Source organism: Kogia breviceps, chromosome 12 (genome assembly GCF_026419965.1).
Source record: "Kogia breviceps isolate mKogBre1 chromosome 12, mKogBre1 haplotype 1, whole genome shotgun sequence".
Lineage (NCBI taxonomy): Eukaryota > Metazoa > Chordata > Mammalia > Artiodactyla > Physeteridae > Kogia > Kogia breviceps.
Window position 1 is genome coordinate 93,568,359 of NC_081321.1, and position 26,935 is coordinate 93,595,293.

At 57.2% G+C, this 26,935-nt stretch overlaps 1 protein-coding gene across 11 annotated transcripts in view; it reads right to left on the minus strand.

Moving 5' to 3' along the window:
- Positions 1-26,935, minus strand: part of CSNK1E (casein kinase 1 epsilon) — a 44,163-nt gene that overhangs the window by 4,414 nt on the left and 12,814 nt on the right. Inside the window, exons 1-9 of one of the 11 annotated variants that reach the window (XM_059081870.2) lie at positions 19,900-20,037; positions 16,326-16,413; positions 7,441-7,551; positions 7,149-7,297; positions 5,592-5,820; positions 4,380-4,550; positions 2,915-3,063; positions 2,203-2,306; positions 402-2,104 (exon numbers count right to left, since the gene is read on the minus strand). In XM_059081870.2, the coding sequence (XP_058937853.1) occupies positions 1,990-2,104; positions 2,203-2,306; positions 2,915-3,063; positions 4,380-4,550; positions 5,592-5,820; positions 7,149-7,297; positions 7,441-7,551; positions 16,326-16,401 (1,104 nt within the window). In that variant the 5' untranslated portion in view covers positions 16,402-16,413; positions 19,900-20,037 and the 3' untranslated portion in view covers positions 402-1,989. The other 10 variants (XM_067010181.1, XM_067010183.1, XM_067010180.1 and 7 more) reach the window with 10 other exon arrangements.

Below are 26,935 nucleotides of genomic sequence, written 5' to 3' on the forward strand. Positions count from 1 at the left end.
CAGGCAGGCCTGGAAGCACCAGGGCACCATCTCCCGACCTCCAGTCCTCACCCCGGGTTCCCACCCACTCAATTACAGAGTGGCAAAGAGAATGACTCAGCCAGAAGCACCGCAAAACCTATGATATGAGCTGCAGCACCCACTCATTAAACATCCCATGGGCAGAGGGCACATCAACCCTACAAGGCAGGTATGAACTCACTCCCTGGTTGGAGAAACTCAGGCTCAGCGAAGCCAAGTGATTCACTCAGAGGTGCACAGCCCAGGAGCCGTGGCTGAGCAGAGGGCTGGAGCCCCTGCCCTTTGTGACCTCAGGAGGCTCAGGCCTGTGGCAGGCCGAGGTGAACTACTCTCCCCATTTCTAACCAACCCAAGTGATGCCTCAAGAAACGCACACCGGGGAGGTCTCTTGGCTTTTATTTGCCCATGTGAAAACACAAAAAGGTCAACATCAAAGTCACACAAGCATTCACCAGTGTCGTATGGACCCCTGTCCTTGGCTGTGTCGAGTTTCCACCTGGCCAGCTAGTCGGACCTCGGAACACAGTGGCTCTGTGTGCTGAGAGCAACATCCCAGGCTCCAGGTATCCGGGGATTCCAGGACCCTGATGCCGACGGATACGAGGTGGCCACTCCAAGGAGGGAAGTTCTCAGTCAAGGGCAGTATCCTTCCCATGGAAGAGTCTGTGGCCCACGGCGTCCAGCATGGTGTCCAGTCTGCTGGTAGGTGCTGATGAAGGTTTCTCGCGGGCGGGACGGGGTGATGTGGGAAGGGCTTGGTCTCGAGGTGAAGGTGTGGAAGGTCTCCATCGTGTGTCTGCAGATACTTCTGCCAGGGGCAGCGGGAGGCGGCTGAGCTCACTACAGTGGTGATGGGGTCAAAGGTGCCCAATTATCCAGTATGATGGCCCTCAAGTCAGAGATCGGGGCAGGATAAGGCTGTTGGCACCTTTGCTCAGCTTCTGAGTCCAGGGCCTGTCTCTAAGGGAATCCCAGGAAGGGGTCAGGGTGCCAGCAATGGGTGGAGAGCGTGCTCCCGGCCTGGCTTGAGGCGAGATCTTGTCGGCTGGATGGTCCCATGAGCAGCTCTGTGAGGAGCCATCTGGAGTAGCGGGTCCCACAGAACTTTCTGTGATGATGGATACGTTCACATCTGCCTTGCTGGGTATGGCAGCCACTCGCCAGCCGCTTGCGGCTCCCGAGAACTTTAAATGTGCCCAATGCAACTGAGGAAGTACGTTTTCAGCTTTAATTAATTTTAATTAAAAATTAGCCACACGTAGCCAGTGGCTACCACATTGGAGGGCACAGGCCTAGACGATGGAAAATCCATTCCTCGAGCTATACTGAGACAAGGGCCAAACTCAGCCCGGAACCAGACTCTCAGGAATGACTTTCTACATGGGTGAGCAGGTGCCCAGCGCCCTGGGGCAAGAAGAGCTGGCCCCGGGCCCCTAGCTGCGCCCCCAGCCAGAAGGTCTGGGGTGAAAGGTGCCCCACTGCTCATCTCTCACCCCTGGGGCCCTTCGGCCTGTGGGACCCCCATCCTCTGCCCCACTCCTTAGAGAACAGTACCAGGCCGCTGTCTGAGAGCCAGAGAGAGGAGGGGCACAAGGCCAAGTGCCGATCCTCGCATCCTGGAGAACAAGGCCTCAGTCCTGAGCATCTGGTGGAGCGGGCCGAGGGCAGCCACCAAGAGGCACGCCACGATGAAACGCAGTACAGGTAGGGGCGTTTAATGAGTTCAGGTTCAATACAGAGGCCACCGACAGGGTCTGGCTGAGGCTGCTCCTGGTGCCCATTGCCACCAGGCCCCTCCAGGGCAGTGAACATCGTCCCTCCTTCAGGCTCTGTTCATCGGACAGCCGAACTGTTCCCAAGAATCTCGCAGCAGGGCCTTCTCCGTCGTGCCTCTCCACTGTACTCCCACCATGCCAAGGGATGTCTTCTTGGGCCTGGCCCCGATGGGCTCAGGCACACCTGGGGATGTCAGAACTGGGGCCCTGAGGTCCAGACCACAGGCCAGTGGTTTTGGGGGAACAGCTCCTCCATCTCCTCCATGGGCCTATCTGGAGGGTCGTGGGTGCCCAGGGGTGCCGGGCACCTGGAAGGGACAGAGAGAGCATAGCAGGGGCTCAGCCTCTTGTGCTCAGCCCGCCAAGGGGTAAGTCTTGGAGAGGCCAGGTCTCGGAGGGTCCTTACCAGTACGTGGGTGGGTACATGGACCTGGCACAGGCACAGGGGCGGGGCCTGGGCAGTGCAATAGCGTCGCTGTCACGGGGCTGAGCCTGGCTCGAGGAAGCCCCCTTTTCCAGAAGAGACGGGAAACAAGACATAGGATTTCACAGGTTCCGGAGCTCTAGGCCCAGCTGACCAACACTTCTCCCCACCCCACCCCCAAGACTCTTGAGAGAGAAAGAGAGAGAGAGAGAGAAAGAGAGAGAGAGAGAGAGGAGGCGCCTAGCAAGACCCAGGGTCCCATGACCAGGAAGAAGGAAACCACAATGAAGGGGTTCAGGCTGGCCAAGGGGGCCTCAGTGAAGGCCGCCACCTGGGATGTGCAGAGCAACAAGAGCAGGATGGTGTAGGCCACCATCAAGACGGCAGGGGGGCCCACCAGCGCCATCCGGGCCCCACCCATCCAGGCGCCTAGGATGGACTCGAGGCCCAAACAGGCCCTCTTGGGTCTGGTGGGAGGTGGTGCCCCGCCTGGGCCCCGCTGACCACAGCAGCACGTGCCGTCAGCACAGATGCCGCTGGAGTGGGAGGAACACGGGGGCGCCAGGACCCCGGTGAAGTCACTCGCACTGTCCAGCTCATAGCTCCCATCTCCCGGGAGCCCCGCCCGCTACGGGGTCACGTTGGCTTCCCCAGTCCAGTCCCCCAAGCCCGCCTCGGCCTCCAGGTGACTCACGAATTTGAGCATGTTCCAGTCGAAGACATAGTCATAGGAGAAGCCCTGACGGTGGAAGAGGTTGCGGAAGAGCTGGCGCAGGTAGGAGTAGTCGGGCTTGTCGTCGAACCGCAGCGAACGGCAGAAGTTGAGGTATGTTGAGAACTCAGCTGGTGGAGGGGACAGAAGGCGCCACCCTGAGGCCCATGCTCCCAGGGCCCCCAGCGGCCGGCGCTGTCCCACCCGGCCATTGTCCCTACAGATACTTCTGATCTAAGAGGGGTCAAGGTGAGGTCCAAGAGGCCGTCCTCTCTACAACACTCCATGAGCTTCAGCCTGTCAAGAGCCCGACGGGAACTCTACGCCACAGGAGGAAAACTTGCATTTCCTCCTCTGAAAATCAGAGGCAAGAGAGGACCCTTGTGAGACAACAGGAAACATATATATATATTGGCTCCTGCCCCTGGGCTTCTGAAGCCCTCGCACCTGCCTAGGTGGTAAGAGCACTAAGGAGCGGGTTTTGCTCTAAGGAGGAGCCTCTGGGTGGCTCCTGGGTGGGGGCAGGTCAGCAGAAAGACCAATCCACGATTAGAAGCTGGGAGTTTCCAGCCCTCTGCCCCGCCCACTTCTCTAGAGAAGGGAGAGGCGCTGGCCACGGAGTTAACGATCACCCGTGCCGACGTGATGAAGCCTCCATAACTATCCCAATAGCATCTGGGGTTTGGAGAGCTTCCCAGTCGGTGAACACATCCATTTCAGGAGGGAGAGCCACGCCAACTCCACGCGGACAGAAGCTCATGCTTTTGGGACCCTCCCAAACCTCACCCTATGCACCTCTCTTCAACTGGCTGTTCATCTGTATCCTTTACCCACCCTTTAATAAACTGGTAAACATAAGTAAGTATTTCCCCGACTTCTGTGAGCCGAATTAATCAAACCCAAGGAGGGAGTCATGGGAACCTCAGATTTATTTACAGCCAGTCAATCAGACGCACGGCTGGCAACCTGGACTCCTGACTGACATCTGAAGCGTGGTGGGAACCGCCTTGTGGGACTGAGCCCTTACCCTGTGGGATCTGACACTACCTCCAGGGAGACAGTGTCGGAATTGAGTTAAACTCTAGGACACCCGGCTGGTGTCAGATAATTGCTTGCTGAGGGGAAAAAAAACCCAGACCTTTGGTGAGCAGAAGTGTCAGAGGCGAAGTGTTCCGTGAGAGCAGTGAAGGGGACTCCCAGGAAGGGGAAGGTCTGGAGTTTTTCCTGACATTCAGCCCTTACGAGGTGAGGCCGGCGTGTGGGTTGGGTAACACTCGGTATTTACCAGCCAGGCCCCCCAGCTGTGCCTGAACTGTGGCAGAGCCCGTGATTGACGTTCTGGTGCCAGGCGGTGGTAGCCCAGGACAGGCTCTGTATGGTCTCGTCTGCCCCTCAGAAGGGGCCTCAGGGGTCCCAGGCTCACCACCTGCCCCACTGGGCTACTCACAGGGGTAGCCTTTGCAGAGGACCTCAATGGGCGTCGACATCTTCTTCTCGCTGATCCGCTCGTACTTCTGGCGCTTGGTGGCCGCTTTGAGGCCCTGCCAGGGCAGGGAGCCCAGGTTGAAGTACATGAGCACGTAGCCCAGACTCTCCAGGTCATCTCGACGGCTTTGCTCTGCAGAGTCAAGGACGAGGTGAGGGGCAGGGTCCACTTGGGCTCCCGGCTGACGGGAATCAGGCCCCCTTTCTCCAGGACATGCTCCTTGATTGAGGGGAACCCCCCCTGTGCACCCAGCATGAGCCCCCCCCCACCCCCCGTCACATGCTGGCTTGCTGCAGCCCCACTACAAACAGGCACTGTTATCACCCTCTTCTACAGAGAAGGGGCCTGAGGCCGAGCTTTTCCAACACAACCTAGGCCTAGTTTTTCCAGCTCAGGCTCTCATTCATTCAGCAACTATGCAGTAGGCACCCCGGGGCCTCCTTGCCTGGCCCACCCTGCGGATAAGGCTCAAGCAGTGGCATCAGACAGCGCTGAGCTCAGATCTGACTTTGGCACTTGCTAAGCTGTATGACCTTAAGCGACCTGTGTCACACGGCGAGCCAGCATTTCCCACCCGTAAAAATGGGAAATAGGGCTTCCCTGGTGGCACAATGGTTAAGAATCCGCCTGCCGATGCAGGGGACGTGGGTTCGAGCCCTGGTCCGGGAAGATCCCACATGCCGCGGAGCAACTAAGCCCTTGCGCCACAACTACTGAGCCCGCGCTCTAGAGCCTGCAAGCCACAACTACTACTGAGCACACGTGCCGCAACTACTGAAGCCCGCGCGCCTAGAGCCCGTGCTCCGCAACAAGAGAAGCCACCGCCATGAGAAGCCCGCGCACCACAACGAAGAGTAGCCCCCGCTCACCGCAACTAGAGAAGGGCTGCGTGCAGCAACAAAGACCCAAGGCAGCCAAAAGTAAATGAATAAAATAAATAAATTTGTATATATTAAAAAAAAAATGGGGAAACAGCCTCGCTGCACCAAGGCTGCTGCGGGGATGAGTAAGGCACGAGAGGGCGGGTGCTCGGCGCCCCACAGCTCTTCTTGTGAAAGAGAAGACCTGCCTGGGCGGCCAGCCAGGGGAATAAACCCAGGCTGCAGAAGGAAAGCCAGGGCCCCGGCCAGCAGCCCGCGGGCGTACTCTGCCCCCGGGGCCTCGCTCACTCACCGATGCCCAGGTGAGTGTTGATGGAGGCGTAGCGGGCAGTGCCAGTCAGGTTCTTGTTTTCCCGGTAGGGGATGTGCTGGTGGGTGCGGGCGTCCCGGTACTTCTTGGCCAGGCCGAAGTCAATGATGTACACCAGGTTGCCCTTCTTCCCCAGCCCCATGAGGAAGTTGTCGGGCTTGACGTCCCGGTGTATGAAGTTCTTGGAGTGGATGTACTCAATGCGGCTGATCTGGGGGAAGGGAGAGCAAGTCGTTCAGCACATGTTCCACAGAGGGGCCGGGGCTGTACAGATGGCAAACACATCCATGGTCCCTGCCACCACGAGGGGGGGGGTGGTGGGGGCCCAGATCAGTCTGCAATCACCATGTATGGTGATTTCAAGGGTCAGGTCACGGAAGGCTTCCTGGAGGAAGTGACAGTAGAGAGGAACTCTGAAGGAAGAGTTCATCAAGTTCACTGTGACAAAGGAAAGAGAGCAAGGCAGGAGGGCGAACGGCAAGATCTAGAAATTGCAAGCCCAGAAAGGCATTCAGGCCTCACCTGCCTGGCTCTACACCCACAGAGGACATGAGAAGCCCTCAAGGGACCAAAGAGGCATTTCGAAGGCTGTTCTGGCAACCAGACTGGGGGGAACAGGAGCACCAGCGAACCCTAAACTTGGCAGGGGTGACGGAGACGGAGCACACAGACAGGATTTGTCCCCTGGCTTCCAGAGGACACCAAAGTAAGGTGGACACACGGGCCCTTGTCTTCCTTTAAACAATGTGTTAGAAACTTAAACTAACGTATATGCACACAATAGGTCCTCTGGCTGGTTGGTCCCCTCCCTGGGCCTCAGGCCTCTGAGTATTTCCTAAACCCTTTTTGAGTCTCGCGTCCTATGAGAATCTGACAAGCCTCCTCTGCACACACACATCTCGCCTAAAACTGGAGGATGTTTGCAGGAGTTCTGGAGGGCAGCCACAGCTACGGACCCCTATGTAACAAGATCTCCGTGTATCATTCCAGAGCTAGAATTCTATGGTTCTTAAATTTTCTTTTTCTAAAATTTTCCTCCTTTATACAAGGATGGAGGACCTAAGCATTGCTTGTCTGTGGGCTCCTGCTCTGGTCCAGGTACCGTGTGGCGTCCCAGGTGACCGCACAGCAACCCAGCAAAGGGAAGACGCTCCTGAGGAGGCTGAAGCCCAGCAGCTCACCTACAGTCACCCCACAGGCACAGGACCCAGGTCTGTGTGACCACAGGCTTTACACTCACCTGAGGGCAGAGTCAGAGTCCCAGGCCTTCCCCGGAAGCCCAACCGAGCAGGTCTGGAGTGGAAACGGGGAGCCTGCATTTTAATACCCGCTCCTTACCTACCCCCCAACCATGGCTGATGGTCAAGGTCCCCTGGTCCTGGTCCAGGAACCAGGCCTGTCCTACGTCGCTACCACTGCTTCCTGCTCCAGCATCCTCCAGCTGGGTACCCAGTGCCCACGGGCACGACGGAGCAGAGGAGGTTGGAAGGGAAGCTGGGAGCCCAGTCCCCAGCCCGAGTGGGTAGGTGGGGGACGCACCATCTGGTCGGCCAGGAGCAGCACCGTCTTGAGGCTGAACTTGCGGGAGCAGAAGTTGAAGAGGTCCTCGAGGCTGGGCCCCAGCAGCTCCATGACCATCACGTTGTAGTCACCCTCGGCTCCGCACCACTTGATGGACGGGATTCCCACTGCGGGGGGCGCAGGGCTGTCAGGGGCCGTCACTCCCCCACCCCGCCCAGCCCCAGGGCCCCTCCCACGTGCACAAGCACACGGCACACGCGCGCAGAGCTCCTCAAGCTCCCGCCCCGCTCCAGCCCCCTCCAGCCCTCACCTCCCCCCTGCATCATCTTGTAGAACTTGCTCTCGATGTGCAGCTGGGGGTGCTTCGTTTTCACACACTCAAGCTTGATGGCAACTTCTTCACCAGAGGCGATGTTGGCACCTGCCAGGGGCAAGGGACCGGGGTCACACTCAGCTGGGCAGGCAGCACCAGACCAGGGCCAACTAAGTGTCTGCCCCCCTGAGCAGCTCAGCGCCCCCTGGGGGAGTCTGTGCAGAGAGCCCGGCACTGTATCCAAGGGAAGCGGAGGGACCGTGGGACACAGAGCAGGCACCCGACCCAGCCTGGGTGGGAGGGGAGAGCCAGAGCTGCAGCTCGTGCCAGGGGAAGGAGGTGAGGGCTATGGACCACTCAGAGAACCGGAGGCTGGGGCAGCAGGAAGGCTGGATGCGAGGGGGCTCAGGGCACAGCCGAAAAACGCTCACAGACCAGTAAGGGGAACTTCATCCTGGAGCGTGGGAGCTACTGAGGACTCCCGAGCTGAAGAGAGGTGAGGTCAGTGGGGCGTGGGGCTGAGGAGGAGAGAAGGGAGGGCGGCAAGGAAGACCCAAATCCTCGCTGCACCTGGCTTCAGTTTCCCCAGCTACAGTCACGGGTGGGCTGACTCGGAGGGCTGGGGGCTCGGCTGAGAGGCCGGCTCCTCCTGGGGGCCAAGTGGAACTGTAGCTGCCGCAACTAAACGGTGTAGTCTTAGCACACGGACAACAGAGAAAGTCCGGAGGAGGGCACGACGACTGGAAGAACTGACGACAGGCAGGATGAAGCCAGCACCTCAACCCAGGGGACGAGATGGGGCTATGCAACAAACGTCCTTGGAATACCTGGCGTCTGAGAAAAGGCAGCCCAGCTCACAGCACGCAGCGGAAGTCCGCAGTGGAGCCAAATACAGCACACGGGGAAAAAAACTGGAGTGTGAGCTGGCTCAGCCAGTTCGGAAACCAGGCTGGCCTCTACCTGGTAGAGCTGAACACACACAAACCCTTGGCCAAGCCAGTCCACACCCAAGTGTACGCCCTTCAGAACCGTGAGCACCGGGAGGACACAAAAGGACCCGCACGGCAGCAAAGACCGCGAAGTCCAGCACCAGCAGGATGGCTACAGGGTGGCGCAAGCGCCCCGGCGATGCCACAGGCAGCGGAAGGCACACACGACGGCTAAGCGGGTGGCTCTCAGCATCTGAACCCCGAGTGCAGGGAGCAGGGAGCAGCCCCGTTCCCAAGAGCCAGAAGGTGGAGACACCCTGAATGTCCGTCCAAAGAGGCGTGGATGGCCACCCTGCCTGTCCCCGAGAAGGAACGGGGCACGGACACATGCTGTGACATCAGTGGACCTTAAAAACGCTATGCTCAGGGAATAAGCCACACACCAAAGGGCAAATAAATACTGTCTGATTCCATTACATGAAATGTCCAGAACAGATGAATCCGTGGAGACAAAGAGCAGACTGGTGGTTGCCACGGGCTGGGGGCAGGGGAAACAGGATGCGCCTGCTTAATAGGTGCCGGGCTTTCTTCTGGGTGGTGAAAGTGTCTTGGAACTAGGTAGGGATGGTGGTTGCACAACACTGGGGCTGTACTAACTACCATGAACTTGTGCACTTTTAAAATGGTTAATTTTATGTTGTGTGAACTTCACCTCAATTTAAGGAAAAAAAAAAAAAAAAGAGGAAGGAAGAGACAGAAGGATGCAAGCACAGTTCTAATTGTCTCAATTTCAAAGCACACAACGCTGAAATATATATAGTTTAGGGATATAGACATGCGATAAAACTAACAGAAGAGAATAACTTAAAATGTCAAGACAGTGGTTACCTCTGTGTGGGGAACGCAGAGGGCGGGACGGGGTCGGGTACCAGGGGCCTTCTAGGTGACAGGCATGTCCCCCTCCAGCTGGGTGTTGGGAAGGATGCCTTATACCATGCACATGTTTTATACATTTAATAAAAAAGTAAAACAATGAGATGTTAGAAGGAAGGAGCACTGCCTTTTAACTTGGGGGTAGGCAAGGCTTTTTATCCCGACTTAAAACCCAGAAGCCATTAAAGAAAAAAAAAAAAGGCTCCCTTCCCTCCTCCAAAAAAGGAATCCCTCTCCACGGCAAAACCACCAGAAACAAAGTTCCTGAGAAATAGTGCACACTCTTCTCAATAGCAAAGAGCGAACATCACACTAATATACAGTGAGCACGTACAAAGCAGTAGGAAAAGGACCAATGACTCCATAGGAAATAGGGTAAAGGATTCAAACACACACTTCACAGAGAAAGAAAGAAATCATTAGTATAAAAATGGCTTACTCAGGGACTTCCCTGGTTGTCTAGTGGGTAAGACTCCGAGTTCCCAATGCAGACGGCCTGGTTTCGATCCTGGTCGGGGAACTAGGTCCTGCAGGCGTGCTGCAACTAAGGATCCTGAGTACCGCGCGACCAAGACCCAGAGCAGCCACAGTAAATGAATCAATAAATATTAAAAGACCATGTCCACCCAAGCTAGCCTGTGCTCTCGGTGGGAGGGGTCACTCCTGCCCAGCGGTCCCCGTGTGAACTGGCGAAGCCTGGCTGCAAGGCCACTTGGCTCCCTCCAGCTCCCACTCCGGGGACTTTACTCGATACCCTTGCACAGTGCAAAATAAGGTCTGGACGAGGCTGTCCACTTAGGCTGTTTGCAACAGTAAAAGCTTGGAAACAACCCAAATGTCCAGCAGTGGGGACTGGTTAAATAAAGAAAGGCCCATCCATAAAACGGAACACAATGGAGAAAGAATGAGGAAGTTCTCTCGGTGCAGAAGGGGAAAGATCTCAAAGATGCAGGAAGTGAAAAAGCAAAGTACAGAAAAGTATGTATTATATGCTCTCCTTTCAGTGGTTAAAGAAAAAAAAGGGGGTGGGGAACAATATGTATCTGTGTTTGTTTGTATCAACATAAAGAAACACTCAAAAGGAACATGAGAAACCCGTCAAGACTGGGCAGGGTTGGATCAGGGCTGGATTAGGACAGGAGGGGAAAAGGACATTTCTCTGATACCATGTTACATCTTGTCATTTTTTTCAACACCTTTGTTGAGATATAATTCACATTCTACACGATTACTTCTTTAAAGTGTACAATTCAGTGGTTTTCAGTATATTCACAAGGTCACGTAACCAACACCACGATCAATTTTAGAACACTTTCACCATCCCCCAAACACCTGCATCTCTTAGTGGTCGCTCCCCATCTCCCCCAACGCCCCAGCTCTAGGCAACCACTAATCCACTTTCTGTCTCTATGGACGTGCCTACTCCTGATATTTCATATAAATAGAATCATAGAATATGGGATCTTTTGTGACTGGCTTCTTTCACTTAGCATGTTTTTGTGTTTTGGTTTTTGGTTTTCATTTCTGAACCACTTAAAACTTTAAAAAAAAAAAAACGTGGATTCCCAAATCCAGTGAGCAATGGGAGAGAAAGTGCTCTGCAAACTGTAAAGTGCTTCTGACACGTCAAAGCTCATCACTGGGGAGAGCCTCCCACGTTTCCAGGCGACACTGAGGATGGGGACAGGGGTGGGGGGGGAGCTGGGGCTCACTGCAGTCCACTGGCCATGCAGTGGGAGGAGAGGCTGCAAGCGCTCCTGCTGTGTGAGCAGGACCATCCCAGACTGTGGTCACAGCACGTGCAAAGGCCTGACAGGAGTGGGTGCAGTGAACGCTGGGTGGTCTGGTGCAGCTGGAGCTCAACGTGGCTGAAGAAGACAGTGGAAGAGGTGAGTCGGGGGAGATGGGAAGGGGTTCAAATGCCAAGCTACGATCCTGGCCATCAGCCTGAGACTCCCGGGGCCAGGCATCGATGCCTTACTACAGGGCACTGCTGACTGTCTGCTCTGGGGCAGTCCTGTGCACCACAGGGCGTTTACCAGCATCCCTGACTCTACCCACTAGCTGCCAGCAGCGCAACCCCACGCTGAGGTGAAACAACCAACAACGTCTCCAGACCTTGCCAGAGGTCCCCTGTGAGACAAATTCTGGCCTCCCTCCCCTCGTTGAGACCCACTGGAGTATTAGAAAGGACCGGAGAGGACTTGAGGTGGGGAGCGGGGGGACCCAGAAGGAGGCTGCTGCAATTGTCCAGACGATGGCGGCCCCGCCCAGGCAGGGGGAAGAGACCAAGAGATACCGGATGAGGCAGGGCCTTCAGCACTTATGACTCAGCAGATTGCGCAGGGAGCAGAGGTGCCGTGCCCGAAATGGGGAGGTGGAGGGGAAGAGCCCTTTGTCCCCTTGAGCTCTTCCTCCATCCTGCCAGTACTACTGTTTGTATCATATGAGGAAACGGAGATACCAAAGGTCGATGACCAAATGCCACACAACTTCCCTGAACAGGGACCTAAGCTGTTAGGCAAAGGCTTCTGACTGCAAGCAACTGCTGGAAAGCTGTCACAGCTGCCTCCGGGTCCCACCACCGCCAGACCCCTGCACTGCCTCTGAGCTCTACCAGGAAGCTGCCCGTCTTCTCTCTGACCTCCCTCACTTCTCACAGCCACTGACCTCAGGCTCAGAGAGGATACGGAACTGGCCTGAGGTCACACAGGACTGGCTGGGGCAGAGCCAGGATCTGAAACTTAAGTCTCTAGAGCCCCTGCTTTTTTCTCTACTCCAATTCCCTAGCATCTCATTCATTCAATCACCAGACACATACTGAGCCCCGGGCCACCTGAGGCAGCACTGCCCTGGAGGAGCTCAGCTCACCTTCCGTGGGAACAACAAAGGATAACTTTGATTAAGTGAAAAGTGCCAGGCAAAGGTGGCAGAGGTGGCCCCTAGCAAAACGAGCAGCCCTGTGGGGCTCGTGTGGAAAACAAACTTGGGAGGTAGAGAAGGGCTCAGACCTGGCCAGCCCTAGAGGGTCTGGGACCTTGGCAAGTTCTAGGTGGGGAGGGGGATGGTCAAGCCCAAGCGGGGGCTCCGACGCTCACAGACGGTACCATCAGGGACCGGGCTGGGCTGAAGGGGGGCAGTACCCACACCATCACCCACTGGGGTGCACCGCTCCCTTCCCCATCTGGAACCGAGGACCAGAGACTAAGAGGTCTAGAGAGCTCCTGAGGCACACGGCCAGTGGTTGGTGGAGTGGGTGGCACAGGCTCGGCCGCTTCTGGACCCCATGCAGCTAAGGTGAGGCCCTACCAGAGCTGGCCCCGCACAATGCCGAGGAGAGAGGGAGGAGGTGCTGGAAGAGGAGTACAGGCCTTGCGGCCACATCCACAAATGTGCTCGCCTTCAGTCGATCCTGGAAAGCAGGGTCTGGAGGCCGCTCCCAGCCCCACCTGGAGAGGCCATCTGGAGTCAGGCCCTGGCACCAGCACCAGTGACAAGAATGTGGCCACAGCTTTGAACAAAGGGAGCCAGTGAGGCCAGCCGGGGAGGCCCTACAATCACTACCAACCCCACACCAGCGAGAGGGGCCCAGGAAGGAGCTGGCAGGACACTGCATCAGGCCAGGGTCCCCGAGGCCTGTGCAGCCAGCAAAGGCTGGACAGTCAGCAGAGAAACAGCTCCCTACCCCCCAACTCAGGCCCAAAAGGACCCAGCTCCTGACAGTAGCAAATCCTGACCAAGACTGAGGGTTGGGGGACACAACATAAAAGCACCACCGCAGGGCCGAGCACGTGCCGAGTTTTTGCATGCTGTGACCTCACTACTCCTCACCACCCTGGACGCCTCACAACTCCATTTTACAGATGTGGAAGCCAAGGCTGGCAGAGGTCATCACTTGCTCAAGGGCATACAGTGAGGAAAAGAAACGCCAGTACCTAAACCCTGGTAGAATTTACTCCAAAGCCTGTACAAAGAGGAGTAAACCCGGACCTAGTTTTTATTTTTATTTTTTTTATTTTTTTGCGGTACGCGGGCCTCTCACTGTTGTGGCCTCTCCCATTGCGGAGCACAGGCTCCGGACGCGCAGCCCTAGCGGCCATGGCTCACGGGCTTAGTTGCTCCACGGCATGTGGGATCTTCCCGGACCAGGGTACGAACCCGTGTCTCCTGCATCGGCAGGCGGATTCTCAACCACTGCGCCACCAGGGAAGCCCCCGGACCTAGTTTTTAAAATGAACTAGATGGGGGCTTCCCTGGTGGCACAGTGGTTGAGAATCCGCCTGCCAATGTAGGGGACACGGTTTCGAGCCCTGGTCTGGGAAGATCCCACATGCTGCAAAGCAACTAAGCCTGTGCACCACAACTACTGAGCCTGCGCGCTAGAGCCCGTGAGCCACAACTACTGAGCCCTTGTGCCACAACTACTGAAGCCCGCGCACATAGAGCCCGCGCACCGCAACGAGTAGTGCCCACTCGCCACAACTAGAGAAAGCCCGCACGCAGTAATGAAGACCCAATGCAGCCAAAAATAAATAAATAAATATATCTTTTAAAAAAATGAACTAGGGGCTTCCCTGGTGGCGCAGTGGTTGAGAATCCGCCTGCCGATGCAGGGGTCACGGGTTCGTGACCTGGTCCGGGAAGATCCCACATGCCGCGGAGCAACTAAGCCCGTGAGCCATGGCCGCTAGGCCTGCGCGTCCGGAGCCTGTGCTCCGCAACGGGAGAGGCCACAGCAGTGAGAGGCCCGCATACCGCAAAAAAAAAAAAAAAAAAAAAAAAAAAAAATGAACTAGATGATTACTGGATAAACAGGAAGTCCTGCCCCCAGCAAGGTCCCACCACATGGACCAGGGACACTGACTTTCTGAATGACCTTGGGTTGCCCCTCCATCTATGGGCCTCAGTTTCCCTTCTGCAAAGAGAAGGCCTGGGGCTGGGTGTTGTCTAGGAGCAGGTATGCATAGCCAAAAGCTGCCTCTCCCTGCCCTCTGCCCTCAAGCCAGTGGCTCCAGGCTTCAGTCCTGAGCCCAAAGCCTCCATGATAAGAGGGTCCTTTATACCCACCCCAATTTCACAAACAGTAAGGAGATGGGCATCCCCTTTCACAGATGAGAATGCTGAGGCTCAGAGACAGAGAGTGACTTATCCCAGGTCACACAGCACATTAGAAATAGACTGGGGACCTGAACTTGCCCCCACGTCCCCACCTTCTTCTCTCCTGCCGTGAGTGAAGCCGCTTCACAGGCCTGTGCACGTCACAGCCCCCGTTTCCTCATTCGTTCATTTGAAAGGCCTTCACTGAGCCCCCACATGCTGGGCGCTGGGGCGAGAAGGTGGACACAACCCGACGCCTCCCCGCCTCCCCCCAGAGGGGCTCAGAGTCACAGAGCAAACCTTTCAAACAGCTCCAGCCCGCACTGTTCCTTCCCTCTGTTCTGAGCTCTGCAGTGCTTGCAGGAGGGTGATCTACTAGGTGTCTGACAATGACCCGCACATCTGGCTGGCGCTTTACAGTTTCCGAGACGCCTTCCCACGTGCCCATTTCACTTGTGCCTCGTGACAGCCCTCAGTCGGCCGGGCATCAGTACCACACAGACTTCACCAACCGCACAAAGCCGGGTCTGACGGGTCTCTCCCCCGTTTTGTCCTCTACACTCTCGCTCCTGTGGAGGACTGCGGGTAGAGGGTTTGCCTTTTCTAGTTTTCTTGTTTGTTTGTTTTCTTTTCTTTTTTGGCCACGCCACACGGCTTGCGGGATCTTAGCTCTCCGACCAGGGATCAAACCCGCACCCCTGGCAGTGAAAGTGTGGAGTCCTAACCACTGGACCACCAGGGAACTCCCTGTCTTTTCTAGTTTTGGAGAGAAGCCCCGGTGGCCGACTTGACCGTGCTGCCCGTCTCAACGCGTGAAGCAGGGACAGCTCGGCACCATCTCTAGAGGCTGTTGTGAGGGAAGACCGCGTTCACACAGGGCCCAGCCCAGCCTGAGCACCGTCCAGAGGATGTGGGCATCCGTGTCCCCCTCCCCTCTGATGCGGAAGGGGCAGCTCACTGAGCAGCAGGTTTCATACCCTAAGAGGGCAGGGACCCAGATCACTGAGTAAGAGAAACCCTCCGAGTTCTGAAGCAACAAGCACGACACACTGACCTGTCAGTTTCCTCTGCCCAGCACAGAACCCACTTATTGTTCTTTTCCCAGGAGGGAGACAGAGGCACAGATGCTTCCAAGAGCGCAGGGACAGGAATGGGGAGAAACCCCAGGGGCTGCCACCTTGCTCTAATAACTCCCATTCACGATTACCAACACAATCTCTCCCCTCCAGACCAACAACTGCCAAGAAGGGCCGCGCCCCCCGACTGTGCCCCGTACCCCCAGGGCAGCTGAGAAAGGGGCATTCTCCTGAGTCAAGGACGGGGTGAGATGTCAGTGATTTGTTTAATCAACAACAAGAGAGCAAACTCAGACTTTCAACAGGAAGCACATCCAGGGAGAGAGATCCTAAAAGCGAAGACTGCCACCCCCGGCCCTGAGGTTACGGGGGGCGGGGGGAGCCCGCGTCATTCCGAAGCCTTCCTGGGCTGAATTCCAAGGGGCCGGACCACGGGGTGGGGGCCTAGCTGGGAGCAATCAGCTTGCTCAAGCCTCTTCTGTCCACCAGCGTCCTTCCCCCAGGAGACAAGAGACAAGGGGTGCTAACCCAGCCTGGGTTTTCCCACGCCCAGCTGGAGACCCAGCTCATCTGTAGCTAGAAACCAGAGTTAAAAATACCCTCCTTTGCCCGGACTGCGGCAAGTGGGAACCCCATCCTGCCCTGACTGAGGAGCCCCTTGGCCTGCCTCACCCCCAGCCTGCTGCTTCCCTCCCCACCTGGGATGGCTCTGGGGACAAAATGACCAAAACACGCCACCAGAGCCACGCTCTGACTTCAGAGCATGAAATGTTGGCACCTTTCCTCCTAGTCCCCAGGGCTGTCCCAGGGGCTCCAGAGCCACTGAGCTGCAGCCAGAAACACTCACCTAGGTAGATATCTCCGAAGGACCCGCTCCCGATCTTCCGGCCCAGGCGGTACTTGTTCCCCACACGTAGCTCCATGGTTCACTCTTGCTGCAAAAGTAAACAGAAACACAGGGTCAGAGAAGAGGGGAGCTGGGAAGGGGGCCTGGCCCCCCAAGCCCACTCTTCCCGCACCAAAGGTCAGGCAAAGCCACGAGCAACTTGGGACACCACCGTCCTCCCTCCCACCAGCCAGGAAGGGATTTGGCCTTGCTTTGCCTAAGAGCAACCAGGTGTCAGGTAGCCCAACAGCCTCCACCTGTGGTGAGGCTATCAGAACAGGTGTCAGTGTAGCCAGGCAGAAGAGGGACTAGAGACAAGGCCCAGGAGGAAAGAGCAGAGCAAGCATCTCCTTGGGGGGTACTCATTCAGGGACCCTCCGACAGGAGCCTCCCAGGGGCAGGCCAGTCACAGTGGGCAAAGGCTCCGAAAGGAAAATCAAGGACAAAGGGGGTGATGGGGAGGTGGGATGCAGGAGCCGATCACCCTCGGGGGTGCGGCCATGGCAACCACCAGCAAATTCCACCCTCCAGGGATAGGAGGACAGCTTGAACTGTCCCCAAAGGAGTTCCTCAGCCCCATCAGGACTGACAGGATCCCCGGTACCCCCATCCTTACCCCAGGCCTCCAGCTTCCAGCACCAAGAATTGGAGGCCAGGTCTCCACAGCCTGGGCTGGTCTTCCCAGTGGCAGACCTTGCAAGTCTGCAGTGTGCCCTGACAGACAGGTCTCCTCCCCAACTCACAGGGAAGGCAAGAAAGGGGCCCCCAGAACATCCACCTTCTGGTCCTCTCCCTCTCTCGACCTCACAACACCAAGAACCTCACAAAGGACTCTCTGCAAGGATCTCTTTGGATGAACAGTTTGGGGCTGGTTTTCTTCAAGATTGGGAGGGTCTCCTGAGAGGGCCCTGCAGAGCAACTGAGGGGACCAAAGCCAGGTTTTGAGCTGAAGGACCAGCTTCTATGGTGTGGGAGGAGGTCTGGGGGGAAAGCGCTGATTTGAGCACTTCCCTCCTTCCTGTGCCCCACCCTGGGTGTCCAAGCTCACGGAACATCCGGGGCCACCCTGGTAGGGATGCCTCTGCTCTGGCATGGGGCAAAGATCTGGGCGGCAGAGGAGGAAACTCAAAGGCCAGGAGGAGGTGGTTTTTGCTCTGAGGGATGAGGAGGGTTAGCCTATGAAATAAGGAGAGGAATGGGGGATCCCTAAGATCTCAGAGGGTCTACGAGGGGGCAAGTGCAGAAAACTATCAAGAGGTGCCGCTCCCTGCAGACAGGAAACTGAGGCCCAGGGAGGACATGCCACCTGCTCCCCACCCCACCCCAGCAGCAAGTTAGTGACAGTTTCCTCCCCTAAGAGCCAGACACGGTTCCTGCTGCCCTACCTGGCAGCCTCCACACTCTCAAACAGGACCTATTTCATGCCAGGGCCAGGAGGCAAACAAAACAGGAAGACGGAAAAGCAGCTGTGTGCGGCACACAGGCTCTGCCCCTTCCCCATGCCAAGTACTACCCCAAAAGCCAGAACCACCCGGGAGGGGAGACGGGAGAGCTTTTATTCCACAGTTGGTCAGGCTGGAACTCTCCACCCCAGCGGAGGCAAGGAGCCAATAGCTCCTGCCCAGGAGAGACATCCATCCCCAGCACTACTTCCCAGGGAGCCGCCACTAGCCCTTCACCAATGGTCACAAGGAAGGAGCTCCACCCGGCGCCAGCCAAACTCCGGGCTCTCCACCAAGGGCCTCTGCCCACACGCCCGGCCAGTCCCAGCTGAGGTGCCAGGGCTGCCAGCAGAACACACTCCACATATGCGGGAAACTCACATGCCATACACCTCACATACACTCCGTCCTGTGTGTACACCCCAAAGGAAGAAAGCAATGCAGACATACCCTGTGAGCCCTGCTTGGGGAAGGGGGTGGGGGGCGGGCGGGTGTGTACACACACAAACAACCCCCCCCCCCCAGTCCGTCTTCCGCCAACGCCAATTCAGAGACCACACATGGCAGCCGGGAAAGCCGCAGGTTAGGAAAGGAACATAAATACACCCGCATCCTATATTACATAAATACCCACGCCGGGTTATATAAATACCGTGCCCTCCGTCTGGGTGTCTTACATAAATACACTGCACATGACCCCCCAGCCCCTCCCCACTCACCGGGCTGTCGGCAGAGAAGGGCAGAGAAGAGAGGGTGGCAAACAATCAGCCCTGCAGGCAACCACCACTTTTCTGGGCTACCACCCAGACCAGCCAGCGTTCCTCCTACACCCGGGGGGGCCAGGGCCCCAAGGAGAGCCTAGACTGTCCCAGCACTGTCTCCCCAAAAGCCTCCCAGAGGAGAGGAGAGAGGCTTGAGTCAGGAATGGAAGAGGCTTTCCAGTTCTTTGCTGCTTCTCTCCTTTGGGGGGCGGGGTGGGGGGGGTGGCGTTGGAATAAACGAAGAAAAAAAAAAAAAAAAAAGGCGCACATGAAGATTCCGGAGTTTCAACTGGTTAAAAAAAATTAGACAAACTACCAAGCAGAACGGCACATGGGCAGTTTTCTTACTCCCTGCCCACCCCCCTCGCCAGCCAGGGCCCTTGTCCCTGGACCATTAAAATAAAACGTGGAGGGACATCCCAGACACCCAGGCAAAGGAGCCCCAAACAGGCATTTATTGGGTGCAACTCAGACACTCAGGATCCCCTTCCCCTGTTCCCAAATCTTTCTCCCTGACGAAGGCTGATCCAAAAAGAGGATATGCAAGAAAACTAAGGGAAAAAGTTGGGGAGGGGCTCACCCCACTTTGAGTTTGAGCGTGAAGAGCTCGGGAATCCTCTCTCTAAGGACACCCGGGCAGAAACATAGTTTTATGTTCCACAGAGACTTGCAAAACATGGATTTCTCACACGCAGAAACGGGAGAATCCGATCTGATAAATAACCCCCACCCCTTTCTTTCTCTCCACAAAGGAAAACAGAATCGGTGGCTGGGTGACCACACACCCCATCACTCCAGAGCCCCCAAGCGCCCCCAGCCAACATGCGGGAGCAGCCTTGCGGACCCCCAGGTCTGGAGCACCCAGGCCAGGAGCGAAGAGGTTGGGGGCTCTGCGAATGCTCTGGTGAGCCCTACCGAAGACCAGGGTTTGGGAGAGAATTCCGAATCAACAGTATCGGGTGCCCCCCAGCACCCCAGTCCCGGACCCCCTCCCTCAGCGTCCCCAAATCGCAGCCTGGGGTGGCCGCCCCGGCCGGCTGGGGCCTTGAACGGTCCAGCTGGGGGAGGGGGAGGCGGGCCGGACTCGGGGGGCCTCTCCCGGGCAAGCCTGCAAAATAATAGTCACCCTCCTCCTCCTCGTCCCCAGTCGCGCCTTTGTCCTCGCCGGGCCGAGCGGGCGGCGCCCGGGCAGCCCCCCCATACCCGAGTGCGAACGCGCGTGTGTCCGCCCTCTCCTCCCCTCCCTCTCGCGCAAAAACAAAGAGGCGGAGGGAGCCCCGTTTCCCCCCAGGTTTGCGCCCCTCCGCGGGCCCGCGGCCCCCCAATATTTACCCCGCCGGGAAGGCGCCGGTGCCGGGCCGCTGCTCGGGGAGCTGCCGCGGGCGGGGGCGGCCCGCCTGGGCGGATGCCGGAGGATTCGCAGAGCCGCCCGGCGCGCCAGCCTCTCCTGGCCCAGCCGCCGCCACCACCGCCGCCGCCGCCGCGCTCCGTTCCGCTCTTCCCGGCCGGGCTCAGGCTCTGGGATCTTAGTGCAGCCGACGCCGCCTCCCTCCTCCCGGCCCTCCTGCCCGACCGCCCCCGCCGCCGGCTCGCGCGCTCCCGTCTGGCGCGCGCCCGCCAGCTCCCATTGAGCCCCGGGCCCGCCCGCTGATGTCATCCCCGGCCCGCCGCCTCCGCCCTGGAGGATTTAAAGGGCCCGCGCCCTCCGCTCCCGGGGACGCTGCGGGGGCCCGCAGCCAGGAAACATGGCCCCCCAGCCTCGCGAGGAGCACCTTGCAGGAACGGGGCCTAACGTGAGGGGCCGAGGAGCGCACACAGACACTGACACCCTGATCCAGTGGGGGCACAGGTGGAAAAACCTGGGAGGGGGTGGGGAGGAGGAGGGCGCACAAAAAGCTGCGTTCTTCTAGACCCAAACACTCCTCTCCCCTCTGCCCGGTTCTCTCTCCTCTCACACCCTAGTAGTGGGCCCCTCTGAAGGCCGGTGTTTGCAAAAGGAGAATGTTTACAGAGTTGGGGGATTCACTCCACCTCGGGGCTCTGAGTGCTGCAGAGCACACAGGCCAGGTTGACTCAGGGGCCAGCGCTTTGACCGGACAGCAAGAGACAGGGGGATATTGACGTACGGCCCAGAGAGGTAGCTGGGGCTATGCTGCGCTCTCCCCCCACGGAAAAAACAAATGCAAAGACCTTTTCCTTCTCTTCTTCTCCCTTCTTCCTCTTCCGGCAGCTCAAACTGATGAGTACAGAGCTGACCTCAAACCCAATCTGCCATGGAGCCAACACTTGAGCCAAGTGGTGCCCATTTAGCCAAGTCCCCTCCCAGCTCTGGGCTGGGATTTCCTTATCTGCAAATCGGGAAGGAGAACCCGTCCCTCCCCAGGTCACGGAGAATTAATTAAGGCTTCCTACTGGCTTCCAGAGCAGGTGATGAAAGATTCCAGGGCAGAGTTCTTAAAATGATATTTACACTGTACCATGCAAAGCTCCCAATTATGACACACATCCATTCACGCACACAGCTGTGGCTGTGGACACACAGAATGCTGGAGTGCACTGCATCCTGTCCCAGAAGCATAGTTCCTGGGAAGAGTCACTTCAGGAACAATCACACCTTCCTTTGAGCCTGAGGGACTTAGTCACACACTCTCCAAACTGTTAGGAGCCCCACAGACTGGGTTCTTCTTTCAGAACCCAGGAAACTGCAGCCCAGAGAAGGGAAGGGGTTGGCCTGGGACCACACAGCACAAGATGGCTCTGTTCTCTCATAGGTCCCTGGGAAAATGAGTCTATCATGATCTCACTTCCAAGAGCAGGAGAGTGAGGACAAGCCTCCCAGGAGAGGTCTGAGGCAATCAGCTGAGGATCTGCCCTCAAAGCCACTTTTGCCAGAGAAGAGGGTCACTGGCCAAAGTGGTGGGCTTTGCTTGGCTTGCATGGTGTTTTTTGTTATTTCTTTTGTTCTGTTAACTGATTCCCAGTGTTTTAAAATGGGAAGATTTCATATGACAGGTCTGTATTCCCTACTTCTCTCGAAGCGCTGGGAGAACTGCCACTCGGGGCCCCAAAGCACCCTGGGCCCTGACCATACTCAGCAGGCCTGGGCAGCAGCCACCCACATTTATCAAAGCCCAACGGCCCCCATTTGTTTCCTCACATCAGCTTGTTTTACACATTTTTATGACTCCCTCATCTCCTGGAGGTCCCCAAATGTGACCTGTCCTAGAGGCCAGCCACCAGGCTCGGCTACCAATGCCCTTCCCTTCATCATCTGTTTCCATCCCAATCTCACCGACCCTGAATCCTGCTTCCAGTGTCCAGGAAAGCCGGCCCTCCCTGTGGCTGCAGGTTCTCCTGTGTGAGACAAGGTGCCAGGGCTAGGGCCCCAGGCAGAGGGCCCCCCAGCACTACTGAGCAGGGTGGGTACACCACTGTGTCCTCTGTCTTCACCACCCCAACCTTCCAACCTGGCCCTGCTTCCCGGCCCTCTGTCTCCAGGAAGGGACTGATACTCCTCCAGCATCTACTAAGTACCTGGCACTGGGAAAGGTGTTATCTCGTGTAATCCTCTCAACAACGGATGAAATCCTACTCTGTCCTTTCCCAGGTTCAGAGAGGAATCTGAGGCTCCTCACCTTTGCCTCAGGGTACACATGAACAGTCTGATGTCCCAGCTTCCCCTCCCCATCTTGTCACATGTCCCCTCCCATTCCAGAACTTGTAACTGACCCCCCTCTGTACCACTATGGAAGATCCTAGTCAACCAGCCTTGAGAGCCACTCTTCCCCTCAAGGCCTGCCCCCAGTCTCTCCACACACATACACCCCATCCCATGGCCCCCCAGTCTCTGCCTTGGAAGAATGCTCCCCACGCCCCCTCCCTGATTAGCTGTTCTGTGGACCCAAGTTCTCCTCCTCCCTCCTCCCCTCTGAGACCACCCATGGGTTCTTCTGAAGAACTTTGCAGCTCAACTCTCAGGAGAAACTGAGGGGACACAAAACCTAGCCAAGGAGGGGAGGCGATTCCAAAGGGAAAGAAAACTTACAACGGGGTTCTAGCGGCCTCTGGGCCTGACCTCTCTCTCCAGACTGGATTCTCAGTGACTCCTCCTGGGACTTAACTCCCAACTCTAAAGCCCAAGGGTGTGTGCAGCTGGAGTTCCCCTAGCCCCCCTCCTGACATCCCATCCAGCCACCCAGAAGATGCAATTGGGCCTGGGACAATAGGTGTCAGTGCAGAGCTGATCACTGGGTCCCACCCTGGGTTTTAGCTGCTCTGCACTGGTCAGGGGGAGCCGCTCCAGACAGTTTGTTCCTATTTCCCCGGCACCCCAGAGCACTGGGCTGGGGATCTCGTGGTGCCCAGGGATGGGGAGAAAGATTTCAGCACCACCCCGAAGGGACCTGCAACCTGAGTCTTGGAGGAGGAGGTCGCCACGGATTTACCAGGCAGCAGGGGAGGGTCCTTAAAATGACACCCCCCCCCCCCCCCCCCCCCCCGCACAACCTGTCCCCTGAGGCTGTTCTGGGGCACTTTTCCCTCAGCTGTGTACCTCCCCTCCCTCAGGTCAGGACTCTCAAGTCCCTTTCACAGGGGGGCCTTCCAATCCTGATTTAAGATCTGCCTCTCCTGCTCTGCTTCATCTTGTTTCCTGGCCCTTACCACCACCTAACTTATTCTATATGGTACTTTTTGGACTTTTTTTTCTCTTGGTCTGCTTCCGCCACTGGAATATCAGTTGCATGAAGGCAGGGAGTTAACGATCTCTGGGGGAATCACTGTGTCACCAGTATCAAGACTGGTGTCTGGCACACACTGGAGGGATTTAACAAATATTTGCTGAATGGGTGAATGGTTGGATTGTGAAGGCACAGCCTCCACTCTCTCCGAGAACACGTGAAGAGCTATCACTTATTGAGCACCTACTGTGTGCCAGGCCCTCTCTGAGACCCGACACCTGCATTCGATCCTCAACATCTACCCTCAGCAGAGGTAGTGGCCTGGCAGAGCCCACTCTATTAACCACCTTGCCCAGTCTGGTGGAGAACACGGCTCCGGGACAGGGCCCTGGCTCCCTCCATCAGACCCCTGAGCTCCTTTACTAGAAAAGAGACTCTGGGCCCCAGTTGAGAGCCACAGGGCCTAGTGGGGCTCATTTATGCCAACTCCATCATTTCATAGGCAGAGACTCAGGGAGCCTTGCTCGAGGTCACAGAGGGAATCCGAGACAGTAGCCCACCGTGGTTAAGAAGCTGCCTTCAAATGCTGACTCTGCCACTTTTTAAGTGTGACCCTTTTTTTTTTTTTTTTTTTTTTGTGGTATGCGGGCCTCTCACTGCCGTGGCCCCTCCCGCTGCGGAGCACAGGCTCCGGACGCGCAGGGCCAGCGGCCACGGCTCACGGGCCCAGCCGCTCCGCGGCACGCGGGATCCCCCCGGACCAGGGCACGAACCCGCAACCCCCGCATCGGCAGGCGGACTCTCAACCACTGCGCCACCAGGGAAGCCCAGTGTGACCCTTTTAAGGAAAGTTCCTTAAACTCTCTGAGCCTCATTTGTAAAATGGGGATAAAGCAGATAATCGTGCACAGAAACACCCTGGTCCCGAAGAAGCCCTGAGGAAGAGGAAGACGTTGATCTTACTACTTGTTGTAAGGAGTGGACAGGGAGTGAATGCACGCTGCCTGTCTTGGATTCTCTCTAGCAGTGCAGGCTACATCTCCAGCTTCTCTCCTTACCTTACCTCCCCCTGGAGGGTCCACCACCAGCCCCTTCGAGGTGGGCATGGGTTGGAGGTATGCAGTCCTAGCCGGGCCCGGTGAGCCACTGGCCTTGCCTACTCTCTGTCTATACCTGTGGTCTTGGTTCTAGGAAGCCCCTGCAAGAAGTTTCTCTGGGGTCTTCCTACTTGGGTCTCTCCCAAGACCCTCAAGGGTCAGTGGCCCACACGGGCTCTGCTCTAAGAGGTCCTCCTCAGACATGCCAGCCTGAAAATGCTGCCTTACTCCATTCACCTCAGCTCCTTGCCCCCAGAGCCTTCCAGGGTGCCCTCCCCAAACCTTTGGCTGCTCCCATGGCAGTGTCCTGACGCCTCGGCCTGCCCTCTCCAGTCTGCACTGCTTTTCGGCGTTTCTCCTGGGCGACCTCACCACGTCGTCATGACTAGTCAGGTCCTTCCCGGCAGGCATTCCTCCCTCCTCTGCCATCTTCAGCTGAGAGGCAGCAGGGCGGGCTAGCAACAGGCCTGGACCAGGGCCCAGGAGGCCTGGGTTCGAGTGCCAGCTCAGCCACTGAATTTCAGGGGGACCTTGGAGAATCCACAGCCCCTCTCGAGGCGGCCAGACAAGAAGACCTCTAAGGCTCTTTCTTCATTCTCCCTGTCTGTAAACTTGGGGCTGGACCAGATGTGGAATGGCCTACACGCTCCACATCCGGCACTCTTGTTGGAGAGATCCTGAGGTCCAACACATCGGGGCTCAGTGGGAAGGGTTCTCTTCCCACCATCACCCCCATATTCAAAACATGTGCACTTCCTGTCAGCTCTGTCTCCCAACTACATGCTGAACCCAGCTTGGATCACCTAGATACCACACTGGTCTGTTAATGGTGAGATCATGTCCCTCTGCTACTGAAAATACACTAATGCCTCCTTCTGTCAGCGTGAAATCCATTCTCTCTCCCAGGTGTGCTATGATCTGGCCCCAATCTGCCTTGCAGATCTCACCTTGAATCTTTCTCCCCCTGGTCTTCTCTTTTGTCCCAGTTCAGGGCCTTTGCACTGGCCGTTCCTTCTGCCTAGAATGATCTCCCCCCAGGTCTTCAATGGCTGCCTCCATCTCATAATTCAAACCGCAACTGAAAAGTTACCTCCGTGGCCTTCCCTGGTGGCGCAGTGGTGGAGAGTCCGCCTGCCGATGCAGGGGACGCGGGTTCGTGCCCCGGTCCGGGAAGATCCCACGTGCCGCGGAGCGGCTGGGCCCGTGAGCCGTGGCCGCTGGGCCTGCGCGTCCGAAGCCTGCGCTCCGCAACGGGAGAGGCCACGAGAGTGAGAGGCCTGCGTACCGCAAAACAGCAACAACAACAACAAAAAGTTACCTCCTCACAGAGGTCTTCCTTGACCACACCAGCTGAAGTGGGCCCCCTTGCCTTCCGTCCCCCTTTGCTGGATCACCCTGACTTATTGTCTTTATGGAACTTTCTAGAGGCTGAAAACATTAGCTTGTTTACTTTTAATGCCTGTGAACATACGCTCCAAGAGAAAGAAACCCTCCTATAGCTGCTCCGTGGGTGCTCAGTTGGTAATGGGTGCCCCGTAAATACTTGTGCAATGAGCGAACTCTGCCACGGGTATGTGGTCCCTGGGGTGGAGGCAGGGCCTGGCGCTTCCCATCCCTGGGTCAGACGTTGCCTGACAGCCTTCCCTCAGGGACAGGCCTGTGGTTTCTCCCCACCCCCTCCCAGCCTTCTTGGCCTTCTTGGCCTTCTTGTGGTGGGCTGTCGGCCCGCCCCCTCAGCTGTGCACAGCCTCTCTCAGCAATCCCTGGGCTGCTGTCTTCCTAAGGAAAATCAACTCCCAGTGGAGTTAGGAATGCCTGCTACGTGTCCAAAGGCACAGTGAGCACTAACAAAAACCCAGCATCACCAAAGGACCACATCACCCTGCCTCCAGCGCCCCCCAACGCCCCATCCCCCCCACCCCCCGCCAACGCCTCCATCCACCTCCTTCCTTCAACTCAGCCTGTCACCTGGCTGCCCCTCTGGGCTCACCTGACCTCTCGGCACAATCTCCCTCATTCGCACTGCTGTCTCGATTCTTTCCAAAACTTGCTCCTTCCATCCTCTGGGAATCCAAGCAATCCCGTCCCCGGACACGACGATTGCCACGGTTCCTAATCCCAATTCGCACAACAACACTTCTCAACTCAGCATAGCTGCTGCGACTCATCATCTCCCCCGCGTGTCACATGTCTGTCCACAAACATTTCCTGATGCCAACTCCTTGCAGGGCCTGAGAGATCCACACTGGACCCTGTTCGCCCGGAGTTGACAATCTGCCTGTGGAGGCTGCTGCGTATACCCAAGAAAAAGACGGACTAACAATGCCGGAGAGGGACCTCCCTGGCGGTCCAGCGGTTAAGACTCCGAGCTTCCATTGCAGGGGACACGTGTTCGATCCCCGGTCGGGGAACTAAGATCCTGCATGCTGCGTGGGGAAAAAAAGACCAATGCTGGAGAGAACATGCCAGCAGTGAGTGCAGGAGGACAGAGCCACGGGGCCTGGGATCAGCGGAGGCACCAAAGTGTGGTGAGCTGCCCCCTTACCCTCCACTGGTCATTCTATGAGATACACGACCTGGGTTTTCTTAACT